The following is a 20,431-nucleotide window of genomic DNA, read 5'->3' as shown; positions in this document are numbered from 1 at the left end:
AGGCACGGAGGTGAGACTGACTGGTCTGTAATTCCCTGGGTCATCCATTTTCCCCTTCTTGAAAATGGGGGTTATATTTCCCTTTTTCCAGTTGTCGGGAACTTCACCTGACTGCCATGATTTTTCAAATATGATGGCCAGTGGCTTAGCAACTTCATTCACCAGCTCCCTCAGGACCCGCGGATGGATTTCGTCAGGTCCCATGGACTTGTGTACGTTTAGGTTTTTAAGATGCTCTCGATCCTCTCCTACAGTGGGCCTAGGGTCTTCATTCTCACAGTCCCTGCGTCCACCTTCTAAGACTTAGGTGGTGCGGTCAGAGCTTTTGCCAGTGAAGACCGAGGCAAAGAAGTCATTAAGAACCTCAGCCTTCTCCAAATCCTGGGTAGCCAGTTACCCCGATATCTTCCGAAGGGAGCCTACGTTGTCCCTAGTCTGTCTTTTATTCGCTACTTACCTACACAATCCCTTCCTGTTATCCTTCACATCCCTAGCCAAGTTTAATTCTAACTGGCTTTCTTAACCTGGTCCCTAGCTTTCTTAACGTGGTCCCTAGCTTCCCAGACAACATCTCTGTGTTCTTCCCAGGCCGCCTGTGCTTGTTTCCGCCTTTTATAAGCCTCTTTTTTCCTTTGAATTTTCCTCAGCAGCTCCTTATCCATCCAAGGAGGTCTCCTGGCCCTCTTGCTGCACTTCCTTCTAGTTGGGATGCAACACTCCTGAGCTTGTAGCAGGTGATCCTTGAATATCAACCAGCAGTCTTGGGCCCCCCTGCCCTCTAGGGCTATATCCCATGGAACCTTACTAAGCAGGCTCCTGAAGAGGCTGAAGTCTGCTCTCTTGAAGTCCAGGGCAGTGAGCTTGCTGCACGCTCTTCTCACTGTCCCGAGGATCTTGAATTCAACCATCTCGTGATTGCTGCATCCAAGGCTGCCCTGGAGTGTCACATTTCCAACGAGCCCTTCCCTGTTGGTGAGCATGAGGTCAAGCATGGCACCTCTCCTTGTCTGCTTCTCTGTTGCTTGCAGAAGGAAGTTGTCTTCCACACAATTGAGGAACCTCCTGGATTGCTTGTGCTGGGCCTTACTGTCGCTCCAACAGATGTCAGGGTGGTTGAAGTCCCCCATGAGAGCAAGGGCCTGCAAGCATGAGGCTGTTCCTGTCTGTCTATAGAGCGGTTCATCCACAGATTCCTCTTGATCAGGTTGTCTGTAACAGATCCCCACAGTAATGTCTCCCATCGCTGTTCTCCCTTTAACCCTGACCCACAAACTCTGTCGACTGCTCACCCGTCCCCAGACAGAGTTCCATACTCTCCAGCCTATCCCTAATACAAATAGCAACTCCCCCTCCCCGCCTGCCAGGCCTGTCTTTTCTAAAGAGCCTGTAACCTTCCATTCCAACACTCCAGTCATAGGAGCCATCCCACCATGTTTCTGTGATGCCTGTTGTGTTATACCCCCGTAGACGTGCACACATCTTTAATTCCTCTTGCACACATCTCTGATTCCTCTTTCATAGTTACAGACATGAAGCTTAAGAAATCTGAGTTCTTTTCCCACCTCTGACTTAATTCCTGCTGTGATTACAGTCAAGTGACTAAGGTTGTTAAGGATGTGTCCTTTTCCAGCCGCAGCTCTGATAAATGAAGAGGTTTTTGTCCCCAGCCTGCCTGGCTTGCACATTGCCATCTCCATAGATCTGCTGACTGCACAGCTTCTGTGCTTATTCTGTGGTAAATTTCAGCAAAACGGAGTTAAATGTGTCTAGACTGAAATTTTAAGCTGTTTTAACTGTACAGCTGCACCTGTAAACTCATATGACCAGAGATGTGATTTGGAAAATAGATTCCTTGCTTTTAATCAATTGAGTGTGCTTCAGCAGAGGTATTCTGTTGATAGAAGTCCTTCTGCAGTTAGGTTTGAGTTGTATGGAGGTCTACACTATTCATAATAAAAATGTCACTAAACTCATCAGCTTTCAGGTATATAAAAAATTCAGTGATACACTAGTCACTCTGAAATATTTTATTAACTTTCAGCAAGTGATGTGGAGATCAGTATTTATCACAAGCGACTGCCAGTTGCTTTCTTTGCTTTGTATGGTTTGGTTTTTTTTGGGGGGTTGGTTGGTTTGTTTTATTTTCTTCCTTGCTTTACATCTGATTTAGAGTGGAGGGTTTTCAAACTGTAGAATATGACTTTCCAAAGTGAGGATGTCTGGCAATTTGTGAGTGACAGACATTTTCTGAGAGAAGAAAGAGCTGTGTACGTAGTCTTATTCATTAAGCACGTTTTTTCTTGCATGCAAAACACTTTTGTTGTGGCATCTTCTGTATTCATTTGGAAATAATGTGTCACTAATGTCAAATATCCAAAATTTTAACATTTTGTGTCAGCATTTAACAGGTATTTTTTTTTAAAAAAAACCCACCTTATTTTCATGCTTGTATCTCTTCTCTTAAAGTCATGAGCAGTTCTTTTCTTCTTGTTTCTGACATCTATATATATTTTTCCCTTCCTTTTCCCTATCTACTTTTTGTCTCCTTGCTCCACTCTTATCTTTAAACAAGCTTTCACACTGGAGCATGTGACCAGAGCAGCCTTCCACAGCTTGTCATCTAAAGTTTATTCTTCTTCAAATCTCTTTGAAAAATCCCCTTTCCTTTCTTTCTCCCTTCTTTCTTCTGGACCTCTTCATTTCTGAAGGAGAATGTTTCTGTAGTAATGATGCCAAATTAAAAAAAAAAAAATATATTTGAGAGGATTTTAAAATTAGTCGTTTACTTTAAAATGACACCATCCTGAATGTGAACATACCTACCAACCTGTGTTAGAGATAGTAATGAATTAAAGGAAATTCTTGGTTGGTTAAACCAACCATTTTTTATGTAGCTCATTGTGCTCACTGTTCATCATCCTCTGCAGTTAACTGGTACAGAAATATCTTCCGTTGGAGTTCTGTGAAGTGTCAGTTTTTATTTGACACAGATCAGGGTCTGAGCCTGGTTTCACAAGTGGAGCAACACAACTGCAAAGGTAGTTTCCTCACCTCTAGCAATGAAATTGGTAATGTCCTTTCACGTGGCATCAAAGAACAAGGAAATTATATACAGTACAGAGCTGGTTCTAATATTAGGAATGTGTGATGCTCATGCTGAAATTCACCGCTTTCTGGACAATCATTGTTTCCTTATCAAACAACTTAATTTCACTAGCTTGTTACATGTCTTAAAGATTTTTGTATTTTATTTTAGTAGGGTTTTTGGCCTGAATTATTACTGGTTTACTGTCTTGCTTATTGTATTTTGCCATCACCTGCTTCTCCAGGTCAGTACATTAGAGCTAGGAAGAGTTCTGGTGAGTCATGTAGCCCCAGGAAAGGCTCTATTAAACATAGACTTGAATGACCTAGATATAAGCCCTTGTGTTACAGAGACATTGCAGCCTTCCCATGTGACTTATTTTGGTTTTTAATTATTTGTTTATATAAGGAAGGATTTTTTTGTCTATTTTTTCAATATCCAAACTTAAGTTTTCCTAGCTGCAACTTAAGCCTAGTTCTTCTTCCTTCAGATTACCTCTTTTCTCAGTGGAACACTTTCATATATCAGAAGGTGTGCTAGTATATCCCAAGTTTCCTCTCCTCTAGACTAAATGATTCCTATTTGATTGCACTTGGCTTTTTAGATTGTTCAGCCTTGCATTATATGTCATGTTTTTAGGCTCTCTTGTGGCTCATGGTCCGCTCCTCTGGATACTGTCCAGTTGGTTCACAGTGTTTCAGTTGTGGCTTCCACTCCTCTTCCAGCCTCCTTAGTACCAAAGATGTTTTTCTCAATGGGATGACATTACTGACTCACATTAAGCCTGTGATCAGCTGTAGCCTTTTGATTGTTATCTTCAGAACTGTTTGTACAGGCTTCTACTCCCTTTTAGCAGTCAGTTGTATCTAACTGCTGCATCTTTCAGTCTTCTGTGTGTATGGTTGGTAAAGGTGATTTTGAAATTTTTCTTCTCATTTGGAGTTCTTGCAGTCCTGAGGTGGTGTCATCTGCAGATTTAACACCTGTATTCACCTTTCCCCCACAGATACAGTTGATGAAAATACTAACTAGTAGACCTGAAACAGAGCTTTGGTTCCAAGGGACCTTCTATTTTGGCAGGAAACTATTGATCAGTATTTCTGAGGGGGTTTTGTTGTTGTTGTTGTTAGGGGTCTTTTTTTTTTTTTGGTTTTGTTTTTTTTTTTTTTAATGCGTCTGCTGGTGGTAATGTCAGCAAATCATATTTGAGATGAGACAAAATATTAGTTCTTGGAGATAGAACTTGTTTGGGAAAATACTGTTGTCTAGGCACATGCAAATGCCTTTTTTTATTTTAAGCTGGTGGGAATCTTCAAAATCCAGTTATCGCAGCATACTAATACGACTTTTTTTCTTAATCTTTTATTTTTATCATAATCTGTTTCATTAGGGTTATCAGGAGCATGGCTGTGAGGACATTAATTTACGCATTAATTTTGTTTCCTATTCAAAAGCCACTATTCTAAAACTGCTGCTTGATATCTGGATGTCATTTTTCAGGACAAAGATAATTTTACAAAACTACAGTTAATAAAACAGAGTGTTTTTTTTCAATTTTGTGTTTTAGGGTTTTGACCCACCACATCAAAGCGATACAAGAACTATTTATATAGCAAATCGTTTTCCCCAGCATGGCCATTATGTTCCTCAGAAGTTTGCGGACAACAGAATCGTATCATCCAAGGTAAGGAATAAGTTTGGCATGGGAAAACCACTTGTACTGAAGAAGTTGTGTAGTGAACGTGCATGTGTGTGTTATGTCTCATGATGCATCAGCAATATTAAAAATGAAAGGAGCTAACCTTTTTTGAGGAAAAAGCTAGGTTGTTTCCTGTGTAGTTTTTTCTCCTGCTCTCATGCCTATTTCCTCAGACTTCGACTAAGTACAGAACAATTAAGCATGTTGGTCAGAATTTTGAAAGAAAAGTAGGTTTTAAACCATTGTTATCTGTGTCTGGATGTGATGCACAGAACCACTTTTAAAAGGAAGGATGAAGCTGGTTGTGAAGGTTTATAAAATAGCCAAAATGTGAACTGGTACTCTGCATAAAATAAATCAGCAATGGGCTGCAATTGCAGATTCCCTCTGAGTGTGACTTTGGATTGAAATCAATAGAATTGATGGTGGGGATGTGTGTTGTCACTGTGGTGTAGGACAAAGTTACAGATACAAGAATTAATTTGTTCTCTGCTACCTGGGATGCAAGCAGACAAATAACTCCAGCTGCTTCTATCCTAGTTGGTAGGAAAATATTTAAAACTTGCACTGTAAAGGCAACCCAGTTGCTACCCCTGCTTCCCTGCTACCTGTATTTAGAACAAAAAACCAACCAACCAACCAAAACAAAGCAACCTACCCAGAACCCAAAGGGTACAGTAGTTTTCTGTGAGAGTAGAGCAAGACCAGAAGATGGTTTGAGGGAGGGGATATGGAAAATGAAAATATTTAGCTGAATTTCACTGAAAAATTGTTCAGTATGTCATAACTGTTCTTCTCTCTCTCCCTTTTTCCCCTTCAGTATACGGTGTGGAATTTTGTTCCAAAAAACTTATTTGAGCAGTTCAGAAGAGTAGCTAACTTTTATTTTCTGATTATATTTTTGGTTCAGGTAAGTTAAATAATATTCAGGAAATTGAAATTTATGTTGTAAATTCTGCCATTGATTTTTGTTCTGTGATTTAACTTCTCTACTTATGTATTCTGTCTCTAAAAAGACCAGCACATTTGCAGTTTCCCTTGGAAAATAACATAATTTAAAAAGAATTATGTCCAAATTTAAGTACTGTCTTTAGGCTTTATCTTCATGAATGCTAATGTATTAAAGTGTGCAGCTTCCAAGTCCATTGCACTGCCAGCACAGGGACTCAACTGTCTGCAATTTTTAATTCTGTGTCGCTTGCTCTTTCACGTTTAAAAAGAATTAACTTTATAATAGGCTGAAAATTCCTGTGTTGGGAGTTACTAAAATCATACATTTCTAACTTAGTTGAACAGAATGTGTTGTCCATTCCATCTTCGTAGTTAAGAGTATTAACTTCGTCATTCGTGTTATGGTGTTTCATGCTGTTTAATATTATAGCTTGAGAAAGATGGGGGTATGCTGGAGATGAAACATGAATGTTACTTAAAGTAACCATGGACTGTGTTGCATTTTCAAGGCTTTTATTTATTTTCAGTACAAATTTACTACTTTAGTTGATTTTTGAGTCATATTCTCTTCAAACTGTTAGACTTTAGTAATATCTAAATGATGTCCATGAAAAATTTGGATCTAAAGGCAGAACTACTCAGAGTGTATCCTTTTCTAGAGGTTTGTGACTCAAGTGAGTGCTCTAATTTGTGTGGGAAATGTCTGTATGTCTATATTCTTGGAAATTAAATGGGAGAAAAGCTTCAGTCATTTTTGTCATTTATTAGAGTGGAATTCTGGTTTTATTGAAATGCTGTTTGGAAGTTCATTCGCATCTAATATTCTTTTCTTTTTATGAGGCAAACATACCTTTAAAAGTTGATCACCATGATATCTTCTCTGTCATATGAATCTCATGTGACCAGGATGCAGTGTTTGTCATTACCACCATATTCCACTGTGAATGACAGACCTGAGGCAGGTTTTCGTTATATGATTTAAACATGCAGCACAATTCAGTCCACATTACTACCACACTGATGCATGCCAGAAACATGGTGACAGGCTGCATTTTGGTCCTGTGGGGCTCCACACCAGTTGTGTGATGGATGTGTGTCCAGCTGTGTAGCAGACAAATGGCCATGGTGTTCTGGTGAAAGAGGCAAAAGAAGCAGGCTGCCATGACAATTCCACTAGCACAAAACTTGCTCCATTTTCATATATGAGCCTCCCTTGAGAAAGGAGGAGAGTGTAGATGGCAAAAATGGCAACCCTATCCAGCCAAAAATCAGATGCTGTTGGCATGGATTTTCTTGGACAACATGCTGCCAAGCTGAAATTGCAATGCTACAGTTGAAGAACCCACAATATTGCAGGCTAGATCTGATTTTTTTGCTATGTTCTATAAACAGTTTCAGTGAAGAAAAAACCAAGCTTATTCATGTCTAGTAAGATGGCATCATCTGTATTCTCTCTGAGGTTCTTGGCTGTTAACAGAGTAAACTTCATGTATGATTATTTTTTTTTCTTCTTTAATGGTTCCCAAAGCAATGCCACAAGTCTCAGGTAAAGTGGATCAAATTGATGTCTGTGGTTTTGAGTTGTTATTGTGTATATTTTCTTTACAGCACTTGACCATGTGGTTTTTTATCTGCAGCAGAGGCAAGCCACTAACATCCCCCTCCCCATACAGAATTCTAGTGTACACACTGCACTTTCGGCATGCCAGCAGTAATAGCACAAATCGAAAAACTGCATGTTAACTTGGTGGAACCAGACAGGGGCAGTCTAAGAAACTGTTTTCTAGTATCTAAGCTGTTGTAAATTGCTATTTTTAACTTTATTTTCATTTCTGAAGTGGATGTTGTTATACTTTACGTTGCTCTTAAGCAGTAGATTGTATGGAGTATTGAAACAACTTCACAAAATCTAGGTTTCCTTCCTTTGTAATATACTTTTGAATTCATCTTTGTAGGATGAAAACATGCTAAGGACTCTTAAAATTGGCACATGTGCTACAAATGTGCCTTGGTGTTCTGTGCCTTAAAACCTTTGTTTGCATCATTATTAACATTGTCAGGAACTGAGTTTTGCTCCAGAAATACTGCAGAAAGTGCAGTAAAAATATTCATAATGAGGAGTTTGACAAAATTACAATTATAAAAATAAAACTGGGTCTAATTTTTATATTTTCCTCTCTTCTAGCTCATGATAGATACCCCTACCAGTCCTATTACCAGTGGATTGCCATTATTCTTTGTCATAACTGTGACAGCCATTAAACAGGTAAACGGAAAAAAAACCTTGTAGTGCAAAGACTTTCTAAGGTAAAATTACTTAACAGAGTTTGACCAAGGTATTGTTTAGATACTAAAAATAAATAAAAAATGTGTCATTTTTACAAAGGATTTTGTATTTAATGTTTCTTGTTAGATGCTTGAACTTAAGCATTTTGGTTAGTTGTCAAGCACGCAGTGACTCACTATGGTCCCCTTAAATGGGCAGTGAATGACTGTCAGACAGCATTTTTGTCTAAGCATTACATGTCACTTGTTATAAGACGTTTTCTGAAAGCTCCTCACTTATTCTTTCGGCACACCTCGCTACATATTAAAACCAACCCTCACACACTGAGAAAAGAGCTTGGGTAGATTAAGCAACCCGTGCTTGTCAGTAGTTAAAAGGCAAATTTTGCCCCAAGGAGTATGTTTCGTGATATAAAATGTATATTAACTGTAATCCTGTACCAGGTAAAGATCCAGTTTAGAAAGCTTCTGGTTTTGTTTTCTTTTCTTTTTCTTTGATTACATAAAACATTTTGGAGTGCTTTATACCACTTGAAATAACAATAATCGTCTGAGTTTAATAGAAATCTTATTCAAGCACCATACTATAGCCTACTAAGACCTAGATGCCCTGGAAAGAGAATGTTAAAAAAAAAAAAAAGGAAGAAAAAAACAGATAAAGAAAAATCTTCTGTTTTCTTTAAACCCTTAGAGCAAGAAGAGAAAGAAACAAGCACATAAATAAAGAGGTGATGTGGATAAAACTATAACTTCTTCTGCAGGGAGGTAATTTTCAGGAATTATCCCTTTCCAAGGGTTTGATAGTGCTGTCTGAGGAAAGGATGCAGTCATAGCAACTGAAAAGTAAGCAGGAGACTGTTAACAGACCTACAGCTGGAATTTCAATTTGTTTTGTGCCAGTAAGACCCAAAGCCAACCTGAAATAGGGCAAGGTAAAAATAACTCTAGCTTTCAAGTGGATAGAATGATGTTTGGGGCAGAGGGAATCTTAATGCTGGAGTAATATTTGAATTAACATTTCCTCTTGTTTCTGTGCAGTTTGTATGTATAGAGTTCCCTAATCCTATTCAATTGCATCATCACCCCCAAAAATCACATGTTCAAGAGCTGGGGCAATAAGTAGGCAGTAGATAATATCCCTTAAAGCTGTGTGAACTGAAAGATTGTGCAACTTAGTTACAAGGGTTTGGGGTTTTTTTTCCAGGAAGAAGTTGAACTTGTGTAAGTCTAAAATAGTCCAAAATAAACTTAACACCACCTTGTTTCCAGATGTGCAGTCTTGTCTTGGGAAGTTTAAGTGTCTTGCAGTCGATTGTAAAGAGCACATTCTGACATTTCTTCTAGAAGTTTCAAATCATTCATGACTTGCTAAGCATCACAGGTTTTTCTGACTATCTTAATATCTCTGCAAGGATTATTGGAACCACCTGAACTGGTGTAATGGACTCTAAACTTTATCCTGCCTGCTACAAAGTAGGCAAACAGTATTCACAAGCTGTTATCTTGGAAAGACAATTCACTGTGCTAGTTCCAACAGGCTGCCCTCAGAAAATGAAGAAAGATGAATCTGCTGTTGGAATGCAGAAGGGAAAATACCCAGTATGGTCTCAAAACCAGCTCCCAATTCCTCAAACCAGAAGTGGAATAGGAAGCAGATTTTAGGGGAAGAAACTCCTTCTGAAAACTGCTGTGCACTGGTTCCATACAAAGTTTCAGCAAGATAAATGTCAAACCTTTTAGTGTCTTAAAAGATGAAGGGGGAAAAATAGAAGGGTTAACTGTATGCAGGTTTGAGAAGCTTAGTAGTGGGTATAAAACCTCTCCTGTTTCCAGAAGGCCAGTTAATGTGGCACCTCTAGCAAAGCTCAGCTTTACTTTAATCTCAGCCAAGGTGATTGAACTTTTTCTTCTTAGCAGTGTAATTGCACCTTGATCAGAAGCACGTACAAGACTGCAAAGTGATGCAATTCATGCTGTGTCATTTTGTTGATCTTGTTAGCCAGAGCACTTTCCTCCTTACACTTGGGAAAATGCCTGTGTAGTCCTCAGAGGAGTCCAAAATTAGAAAATAAATAAAACAAAAATGAAAGTTGAAAATAAAACCGCAAAACAAAATTGAACAAAATTAAGGTATTTCGTAAGGAGCTTTCGAAAACTTAGTCCATTTCAATAGGTTCATAGGTGTTTAGCAAATAAACTGATTGAGCATAGATGTTTACACGAATGTCAGTTAAACTGCAGGTTTTGATTAAATATAGACCTAACTGAGAATGAAAAACCTGCTAACATAATATGCAGGCCTTTTTGGTTTTTTGTTTTGGTTTTTTTTTTTTTTTTCCTAAGTACATTGAAGCAGTTATTCAAGTAGGAGTTAAGAATATAACATAATTGAGGGTTTTAAATCTTTTGTTTCTGTTCATGCAATTAAGCAGCATTCCCTGTACTCCTGTTGCATGTTTCTTTTTCACAGTGTTTTTGCAGTATTTGCAAGTGAGGATAAAACTGTCAAAAATGCTGCAGTAGGTGAATTTTGGGGAGATTGAAACTGACCATAGTAAGTTAAGAATTCCCTGGTCTGAGGTGTCACACTTGTGTTTTAGACAGTAGGGGTCATATGGAGAAAGTGCTGGAATCTGTACTTTCTAAAGAAGATAAATTTCAGTTCTTTGCCAAATGCCCATATTGTGCAGCTGTTCAGGTTCATGAGACAAATGCCCCAAGGTTACTGGATGTTAGTTAAATCCTTGTTTTCTTCCGTCAGTCACCTTTAACAAGGAGCTGTAGGTAATGACTCTTGCTTTCTCATATTGATCAGGAAAGATTCTTGAAAGAGTGTTACTTAGGGGTTCGAGGATTCTGACTTCCTAGTATCTTTCTGTGTGGCTGCTGTTCCTACACACTTAATTATTTGTTTTTAAGCAGTTGGCTTATAAAGCTTAAAAACTTACAAAGCTAGAATTGCAAAACTATACTTTTAACATGCTAAATTCATCATATAACTTTCCTCTAAATTCCAGTCAACTGCAGAATTCTATAAACTCCATCTGCATTAGTGCTCTATGTATTACAACATTCACATAATGTTTGTAGCATTCTAGGATGAATTTGGATTATGCACACTTCCAAGGAAGTGATTTTAACTCTTTCACATGTTTCTATACCTGCAGAAAAGCATTTTGTCAAATGTCTTTATAACTGCAAACGTATTGCAAGAGTCTTGACAGGATGTAAAGCAGTTGAACTTCCTGCATAGGCTGATCCACTTCTTGTGCTTCCTCATGGGGCTTTCTAAACAGTACCGAGATTGTTACTGACAATCAGGCTACTAGATTAAATAAGCAATATATTGTTTAGGAAAATTGGAGAGGAATAATATTCCTGGATTCACTCATAAATATTTGCATGTGTGTGCATGGGGAAAAGGGTGTTTAAAGACATGCTGACTATTGGGTAAAGGAAAACTGCTTAACTTATCCATTAAAAAACTCACTTGCTGAGAACTGCTGCATTAGGACTCAAAGAACTAAAACCTTTTCAGTCATCTTCTCTTGCTGTACATCATGTTGTACAAAATTAAGAAATCTTAAGATTTCATGCATAGGCTGTGGCAGTAACTATAGTGTTATATGGTATGATGTGAGGAAATACTTTCAGTCTGTTATTTCTCTTAAAAAAATCAAACAAAAACACCACAAAACCCCCCTTAAGAGTCACTGTTGCCAGTTTTGTATTATATTAATCCATACAGATAAAAGATTGAATTAATGCCTGTTCATCTCGTCTACAGAAAATGTTACTGCCTGTTTGTTTTAACAGAACATGGGACTGTTAAGTTTTTTCACTACTTTTGCTACTTTATTTGCCTTTACTTGTGTAAAGTGAGTGAAAATTAAGAGGTTTCTCATATTCTTGAGTAACTGCTGTAGTAGAAGCTCAACAGAAATGAGTAACTTTATTCAGGCTGTACAGGAAGTACTTTGAAGAGCATTTGCTTAGAAGATACTTGTTATTCTTCATAGATTCCTTGTTTAAAAAGTAAATTTATGTGTGTTTTCCACAGGGCTATGAAGACTGGCTACGACACAAAGCAGACAATGAAGTGAACGGTGCTCCAGTTTATGTTGTTCGAAGTGGTGGCCTTGTAAAAACTAGATCTAAAAACATTCGGGTATGTGCCTAAGAACAAATTGAAAATTGTGTTTCTGTTGCATAGCTGATGTTCTTCTTCCATTACTAGTCATTGTGGCCTGTTTCATCTTGATTCAGTAACGATGCTGAAATGACTTCTCTTTTAAAACTCTATTTGCATTAAAATGCTTCTCTTTTGTGTTCATTTTATTAGGTGGGAGACATTGTCAGAGTAGCCAAAGATGAGACTTTTCCTGTTGATCTGGTACTTCTGTCATCTGATCGAGTGGACGGTTCATGCCATGTTACTACTGCAAGTTTGGATGGAGAGACCAATCTTAAGGTCTGGGTTACCATTATGAAATAGAATGTAGTTAATTTTGCTATGCCATTTTTATTTCAGACTGTTGAAATAACTGCCCCCTCACACACACACTACCCCCTCCAGCCCCATAGTCCTGTATATTTAACTTAATGGACAATGTTTTACAGACACATGTTGCAGTTCCAGAAACAGCAGTGTTACAGTCTGTTGCCAACCTGGACAAACTTGTAGCTGTTATAGAATGTCAGCAGCCAGAAGCAGATCTATACAGGTATCACCTTATTAGTAAATATTTTGAAATTAAATAAAAATGAGGTGTTCAACAGTAGGAATGTTATGTGTCTTGCTGGGATTAAAATAGCTTCATATATCTGCAGAAATTTTAGATTTTAATAATTAGCATGTTTATACATATGTACTGAGTGAAAATTGCAACTGAGAAGTTTGAGGATTTCAATAGTAAATCAAAATCATGGGATAATATTTACCTTTTGTGTTTTAATCATGACACTTAGGTACATTTCTGTTCTAACCAGTAAACTTGTTTCCAGATCTTAAAAAAGTAAATGGCCTATGAATCTGAGCAGGTTAGAGAAAGAGTTGTATAAGGTTCTGCCTAAGCAGTATATTTTTCTTAATAGAATTCAGCCAAACTGTAGCAAATTCTTGTAAGCTTATGTTAATTCTAAGGATATGTGTTTGTCACATTTATTTTGCTTATGGTTTAGAGCAGATTTTAACTCCATTTTTCAGCAGCAGAACTTTAGATTAAAAACAGTGGTATATTGGCTGTGCTTCATTTCGGCTTTTAACATCAGCGAGCAATGACCTAGACTCAATAGCATTATAGGTAAAGAAGTTATATTCCCATCGAAATTTCTCCTGAATTGTATAATGGAAAACGGTAGGAGTCAAGTAGCAGTTTTCAATATCCAGGTATACCACAGGAGCAGTTCTTAAGTAAGCTTTCAGATCTTTGAGAAGTATTACATTCTTAAAAGCCAGGATACTTAATTTGAAGAGCTGTTCAAATATTTGCCGGGTTCAGTTTGTAAGAACATGAAGTTAAGGTACAGTTACTATAGAAGCTGGGGTCATGCTGAATGTGCAAGTGTCAGATTTTAAAAGCAAGTAAGTTAGCTTTGTTAAATGAAAAATTACTATTTCTGATGGCTAATATGCTGACTTGTATTTGTTGAGGAAGTTCAGGTTAGATATAAGGAGGAAGCTCTTTACTGTGAGGGTGGTGAGGCACTAGAATGGGTTGCCCAAGGATGTTGTGAATGCTCCATCCCTGGCAGTGTTCAAGGCCAGGTTGGACAGAGCCTTGGGTGGCATGGTCTAGTGTGAGGTGTCCCTGCCCGTAGCAGGGGAGTTGGAACTAGATGATCTTAAGGTGCTTTCCAACCCTAACTATTCTATGATTCTATGATTATTTGTTATTGAAACATGAAGAAGTCACAATCTGTTTTAGCAAAGAAATATAATCTTTTGTGGTTTTATTAATGAAACCTAATAGGCTTCTCAAATGACTGTTCTTTTGAGGGATAAATGTTTCTGTTGTTAAATATCTGTTGTAAAATTACTGCCAGTGTTGCCATATTGGTTTAGTTTGATTGTTAATAAAAGTTGTTTCGTACTTGTGAACCACTAATGACTTTTTTGTAACAGAGGAGGGATTTATATTTTTTGAGTCTTTGTGTAGGTATTTCTAACGTGTGGCCATCTTTCATAGGTTTGTTGGAAGAATAACTATAAGCCAACAAACTGAAGAAATTGTAAGGTAATTAAAATTTTGTAAGATTAATGTTTAGAACTGATGGAGTTGATTAAAATGACCATCATAAGAAAGAGTTACTGTTGAATATATGAAAGGAGGGATTTTTTTACTGTAAGTATCAATTGTAGGTGCATACTTAAATGGAGATAAAAAAAATTAGTTAAGGCAAGTTCATTACTACATTTTGTGCAAATCTGTTGTTTATCAGAGGCACTGAGCAAATGTTTTTGCAGTTGAAATTACTAAAAATTTATTTTAACTAAATTCCTGAAATTTGTTTTAAGAAAGCCTCTACTACGAGTGTGTAGCTTTTAGTATATATTTCACACTACCGTATTACCTGGACTGTACAGTTAAGTCCTTACATCTGTAATAGTCAACACATAACTATGTGGGTTTAATCATATGATCACAACCTTTCCCTATCAGTTATAGCAAGTAGCATACACCTAAACACATGTAAAAGTATAAAATACAAAAAAAGATGTGAAGCCACTTACAGATCCATTTATGGACTTCCTCAAACATTGCTAATTGTGGTGGGTTGGCTCCAGCTAGCAACCAAGTATCCACACAGCTGTTCCACACTTCCCACCATCACAATAGGACAGGAGAGAAAACAGGAAGAACAGGAGTAAGAAAGGTCATGGTTTAAAATAAAGACAGGGAATTCACTTTTAAGAAATGACCAGACTTTCAGGAATATTTAGCATGTAAGTTAATTAATTGTTTTGTATTTTGGGTTTTTCAGACTGGTTTTACAAACTCCAAAAATACTTGAATCCAGAAATACACATTTAGACTCTTTTAGTTCAAATTTTCAGTTAAAGTTTGAGTCTTGCCTGAAATATTCACATATATACGTGTAATTTAAATAGCCTATCATAATCTGTGTGCAGAATTGATGCACACAGTATTTGTAGTGGTAACTGTCACATTTGTGGTAATGCTTAAGTTAAATATTTAACTATGGGGGTGAGGTGTGGGTTTGCGTTATTTTTTTAACTCTGGGTTATGCTTTCAAAGGAAATTCAAATAAAAGTGCTTTATTAAGGTAATCATGGACTGCTTGTGGTACAGCTAATGGAAAAGTAAGACAAACCCAAGGGCTTGTTATGCTGTAGCACTTGGTGTATGATCTTGAATTCTTTTGCTTATACCCAGTATGTCACCCTGGCCACTGCAGTTCAATTTCTGCTTTCATTTGAAACCTTGGCAAAAACAGTGAATTTTTTGTATTTTTTTTTTAATTATTTCAGACTATCAGTTTCTAAAGATGATACAGCCACTGTAGTAGAACAAATCGCTCTAACCTAGTATCAGCCTTGATTCTACCTGGACCTTTATTTTCACAGCATTGTTTACAGCTAACTTAGCAAATGGAATGAATGTAAATTGTGATAAAATTGTGTTGTGATAGATTCCCTCCCCCCCCCATGTTTAAGAAATTTTACTCTTGTATTCGAAAGCAGCACTGTTGTGGTGGTTTAGTGTCCATCTAGTTGTTTCTCTGGTATGAATAACTTTTTAACTTGTTAGATCATTTCAGTTTGACAGAGGGTTATAAGATAGGTAAATTAACCAAACCTAAACCAGCACTCCTGCACTGTGAGCTTGACTTTTTTTTTTTCATTTTGCTGGCTTCTCAAGTAACTTGCAGGTCTCTCTAACCCAGCCATTTGTAATATTTAGCTCAATCACTAATTATGGGATACTGAACAGTGATGGGAGAGGATGGCACTGACCAAAGGAGACATGAAAGGAAACCAAAAGCACTGTGGAGATATGTGGGTGAGATATGGTAAAAGGGGTAAGATCATTGAAGATGGACCTAAATGAGTGTGAGATTATAGTTGTTGCAGTGGAAATTCATAGAGGATATAGGACAAATTTGCATAGGAAACTGGATTTCACATAAAACAGAACAACTAATTTTTAAGTGCTGGTATTTCTATTTCTTTTTAGACCTCTTGGGCCTGAAAGTCTCTTACTTCGTGGAGCAAGATTAAAAAACACTAAAGAAATATTTGGTTTGTAGACATCTAAATATTTAAAGAGTATTCTCTTCTTAAAACATATTGATGGACTGTGGTTTAATTCTACTTGCTCTGAGAACATTGTCATGATCTTGCTGTTACCTGAAGGGATATGATTATAGATGAAAGTAATGATATTATGCTGAAGAACCTCTAAGGATATGAAGTTCCAGCTTTGCTCTGTGAAAATACTTGATGTAGTTTGATAAAGGAATAGCTTAACTACAATGTGTAAATGACTGGTTTTACTGTTATCCATTTTTCAACACTTTCTCCTGAGACTTACCACTCTGATTTCCATAAAATACATATTGAAGAGCAGTACAGTCATAATAATGAACAGCGTTTTTGTAGGTGTTAAAATTAGTTCAGTAATACTGTTTTACTATAATAGAGTATTGCAAATACTTAATACTGTCTCACTATTGTACTGAAGTAAACACAAACGTAGTATCACCTCTTGATTTTATCTGTGTTTCCTAATATGAAAAATTAAGCAAACTGTATATATGCAGAAAATAAGGTATAACTCTTTCCCCTCCCATTCCTTCCCAGGTGTTGCAGTGTATACAGGTATGGAGACAAAGATGGCATTAAATTACAAGAGTAAATCTCAGAAACGGTCAGCAGTAGAAAAGTATGTTTATGTTCTAATATTTTTCTTATTTGTAAAGTCTTAACTTAGATTTTCCTTGGTAAATTTAAAACCCTGATGATCTTGTCATTGGGTTGTAAGCAAGGGAAGAGAAGGTAATTGTTTTGCCTTCAGAAAGCTCTAAAGAGCTTCTTGATTTTTCATCCTTTATTGATTCTTTCACTAGCATATGAAATTGAAATACCCATGCTTAAAAGAGGACTAAAGTGGGAAAAGTTCAAGTTTATTTTTTAGATGTGGAGATTATTTAATGATAGGTGAAACGCTTTTTGAACTAGATGCTTAGAGATAGTTTTCACAACAGGTCCAAGCCTCCCCTCTTCTCTGCATCCTTTACTGTAAAACTGCATCATGCCTGTAAAGAGGATAGATTGAAATGAAGTCTTAATTACTTAAAAATCTTTGTCCTGAATTGTAGTATTTGATATAATGGAAAATAGCTTTGTTTCACATAGTCCAAAGGATATAGCCTACCCAGATACGTTTTGCAATGAATCTTGCTTCTAGCACAAGTTGAGGGTTCAGTTTAAAATATCGTTGTGTGTAGGTATGGGATAGGTGTTATTATAATAGAGATTTATATGTTGAACCTCATGAAATATGTTAAGAGGAAAATGGAATTCTGGTATGTTGCCTTTACTCCAGTTACTGAAAAACTGAGATAGCCCTCCAGCATTCTTTTGCAAACACAGTATTGAACTATAGAATGCACAGGAAAAGTTCAGTCATCAAAGCAAGGAGTGGAAAGATGGTCTGGCTAGCATTACAGAATATAGAGGCAAGTTTGACTATATCCTGGTATAGCAGTGCCTGGGTTAAATAGTCAGATGCACATGGCAGTACTCTTCTATCTGAAGAAAGAGGTGCAGCCTTGGACTTTCAGTGTGTTGTTTGACCTGCCTTCACAGCCTTGCTAGATACTTGTGGAAGAAGAGAAGGGTAAGTCACTCACGAAACTCTTGGACAAGTGTGACAAAAGTCAGCTGTTGGAGTATTCTTGCACCTTAATCTAGTCTACATATTGCTGTGTGTAGACTACACCTTAGTCAAATGTAGGATTTCTTTTTCACTTCTGTCGCTTGCTTGTGATATAGAAACTATATGTGATATAGAAACTATCCATATTGAACACAGGGTACTTATTTTTATTTTTTTTTAATTGTCCAGTTAACCACAGTGTTTCAACAGATTAAGTAAAATAAACTGAAATTGTTTGGTTTTGGGTTTTTTTTTTTTTTTTTTTTTGCTTCTTCGTAGGTCCATGAATTCCTTTTTGATTATTTATCTAATAATCCTCCTCTTTGAAGCCATTCTGAGCACTATTTTAAAGTATGCATGGCAAGTTGAAGAAAAATGGGATGAGCCTTGGTATAATGAAAAAACGGAGCATGAAAGAAACAGCAGTAAGGTAATGTAGTTCTAACCAGTTGCATATCTGAGGAGCCCTCAACCACTATATACTCAATGTGATATTATGTCTCTGTTCTTGGATTTAGGCGTAACTGCCACATAATCCACTTGCAAATTTGTGTCCTGTTGTCTCAGTATTTTTGAGAGAGTTAGTCTTATGTAGCCTCACTCTTGTGTAGAAATATCTTACCTCTGTTAATGGTTGGACTTTTTCTTTCTTTATGAAAAGACCAAGCTTTTTGAAAATTCTGGGTCTTACTGGGACATATTTCTGATGTTCTGTGTTCTTACTATACATATGTTCTTTTGGGTATCTCCTGTCATTCCTTAAATATAAAGAAGATGGTTGTTCTTGTGTTCTGCTTCCTAAGTAGAGTGCAATTTACAGGTAGTACATAGTGGTCAGGAAGGAAAAAAGTAATTTGAGAATGTCTGATTCAAGGAGAGTTACCAGTTTACTGGCATTTTTGTAAAACATGCAACTTTCTCAGAAGCTTTGTCATGAAAAGTGTTTTTGTGGTTAAACCACAGCATTGAGATGTTTTTCCAATTAATTTAGAATTACTAATTCAGGTCATCACTACAGTTACCAAATACTTTTCAATATATTCTAAAATTATCTTGTCTGAAAGTGTTACTGTTGAAAAGTACTAAATTAATTTAAAAGTTTTCAAATTGTTTAGTGACTTTATTTTCAGTACCTCCACCCAGCTAACACACTTTCAACTATTGAAGTGGTCAGTAAAGTAAATTCTTGGTTTCTCTTAATTTGAAGTAGTTGCTATGTAAGTTAGACTAGCCTGTGGAGCTTTTTCAGTTCTGAATAGAATGGGATATACTCAATCTTTCCATTCCTTTGCCTTTAGGAGCACGCAGAGCCATCTGTGTTTCTGCAGTGTCACTCTCCTTCTACCATGTCTTTGTTTTTCTCTCTCCCTTGTTCACTTCCACAATCTGCTTTGCATTTCTCGATATGCTGACATCCTCACTTGGGGTGCTTTCTCTGTTCATCTCTCCTGTATCATGCAGATTGCTATTTAAAAGGCAGTGCTTGAAGAAACTTGCTAACCTTAGTAATTGTCCTTTCTTCTCAGATTATCTTCTCTTAGATGAATTACTGCTCTTTGTCTCTTTTTATTTAGTTTGGGAGATGTCTTAAGGCACAGAACTTTTTTAGTTTTTGTCAGACACCTTAATTATTGGTACTGAGTTTTACTAAGTAATTATAGCAGTATTCTAATTCAGAAGAGCAGACTTTATTTAGCTTTGCAGACTGCTGACTACCTTTATGCTTCCTTTCTTCAAAATGTTCTCCTACACTAGTATAAGACTCTTCCCAAAGTACGATTTAGATAGAGTTTTCTGTGCAAATCAGAGACTTCAAATAGACTAATATTGCATTTCAGAGATTTCAGAGTTTTTTGAAGTTGTCGTACCTAATAGATAGAAATTTCTATCCTATTATGGAGCCTTTTACTTGAAACATCTATGTTGTACACAATGATTTGAAGAGGCATAAAAGAAGCCTGTGCCATTGAAATCCACAGTCTTTTTCTTGTCATGTAGTCTGGATCATCCACATCACTGGGAAATGCTAGTAGACAGGAACCCTCTTTTCTCTTTGCTGTCTCAAACCAGTACAGAATACTTGCAGGTTCCTCTGACAACATGAAATGACAGTTGTTTGCCTTCACCGGTTATGGTTACTTAGAAAAGCCTGTGAATGGTGCTGTTTGATGGAATGGGGAACACACGAGTTTTTTCAGACTGAACTCTTTCTAGGTACCTGTCTCAAAACAGAATCACCGTGAAAGGTAATATTATTCAGCAGCCTTCCTGACAGATTGAGTAGGAAGGACAAAAATTAATGAACTTGAGAATTGAAACATCCAGTCATAGCTTAAGGCAGTCTTCCTGCATCGGTCTGAAGACACATTACTGAGGCAACCTGGAAATGTCTGCATTTTCACTGTGTACTGTCTTTCTCATGTATACATGGGAGTTGGTCTCCTCCAGCTCTGTTAATTTGTCATTTTTCATGCATATTGAAACATAACTAAATGACCATGTTGCACC

The 20,431-nt window shown here is 37.0% G+C and overlaps 1 protein-coding gene across 1 annotated transcript in view; it reads left to right on the top strand.

Annotated features, from left to right (window-relative positions):
- The window catches only part of ATP11B (ATPase phospholipid transporting 11B (putative)), a 61,713-nt gene that overhangs the window by 12,343 nt on the left and 28,939 nt on the right, over positions 1-20,431 (top strand). Inside the window, exons 2-10 of the mRNA XM_080624004.1 lie at positions 4,653-4,769; positions 5,605-5,694; positions 7,921-8,001; positions 12,082-12,189; positions 12,364-12,492; positions 12,642-12,745; positions 16,220-16,284; positions 16,846-16,927; positions 18,203-18,353. Coding sequence (XP_080480130.1) covers positions 4,653-4,769; positions 5,605-5,694; positions 7,921-8,001; positions 12,082-12,189; positions 12,364-12,492; positions 12,642-12,745; positions 16,220-16,284; positions 16,846-16,927; positions 18,203-18,353 — 927 coding nt within the window. The remainder of the gene's footprint in view (positions 1-4,652; positions 4,770-5,604; positions 5,695-7,920; positions 8,002-12,081; positions 12,190-12,363; positions 12,493-12,641; positions 12,746-16,219; positions 16,285-16,845; positions 16,928-18,202; positions 18,354-20,431) is intronic.

Source organism: Psittacula echo (genome assembly GCF_963264785.1).
Source record: "Psittacula echo genome assembly, chromosome: 7".
NCBI lineage: Eukaryota > Metazoa > Chordata > Aves > Psittaciformes > Psittacidae > Psittacula > Psittacula echo.
This window is presented reverse-complemented; position numbering and strand designations above follow the sequence as displayed.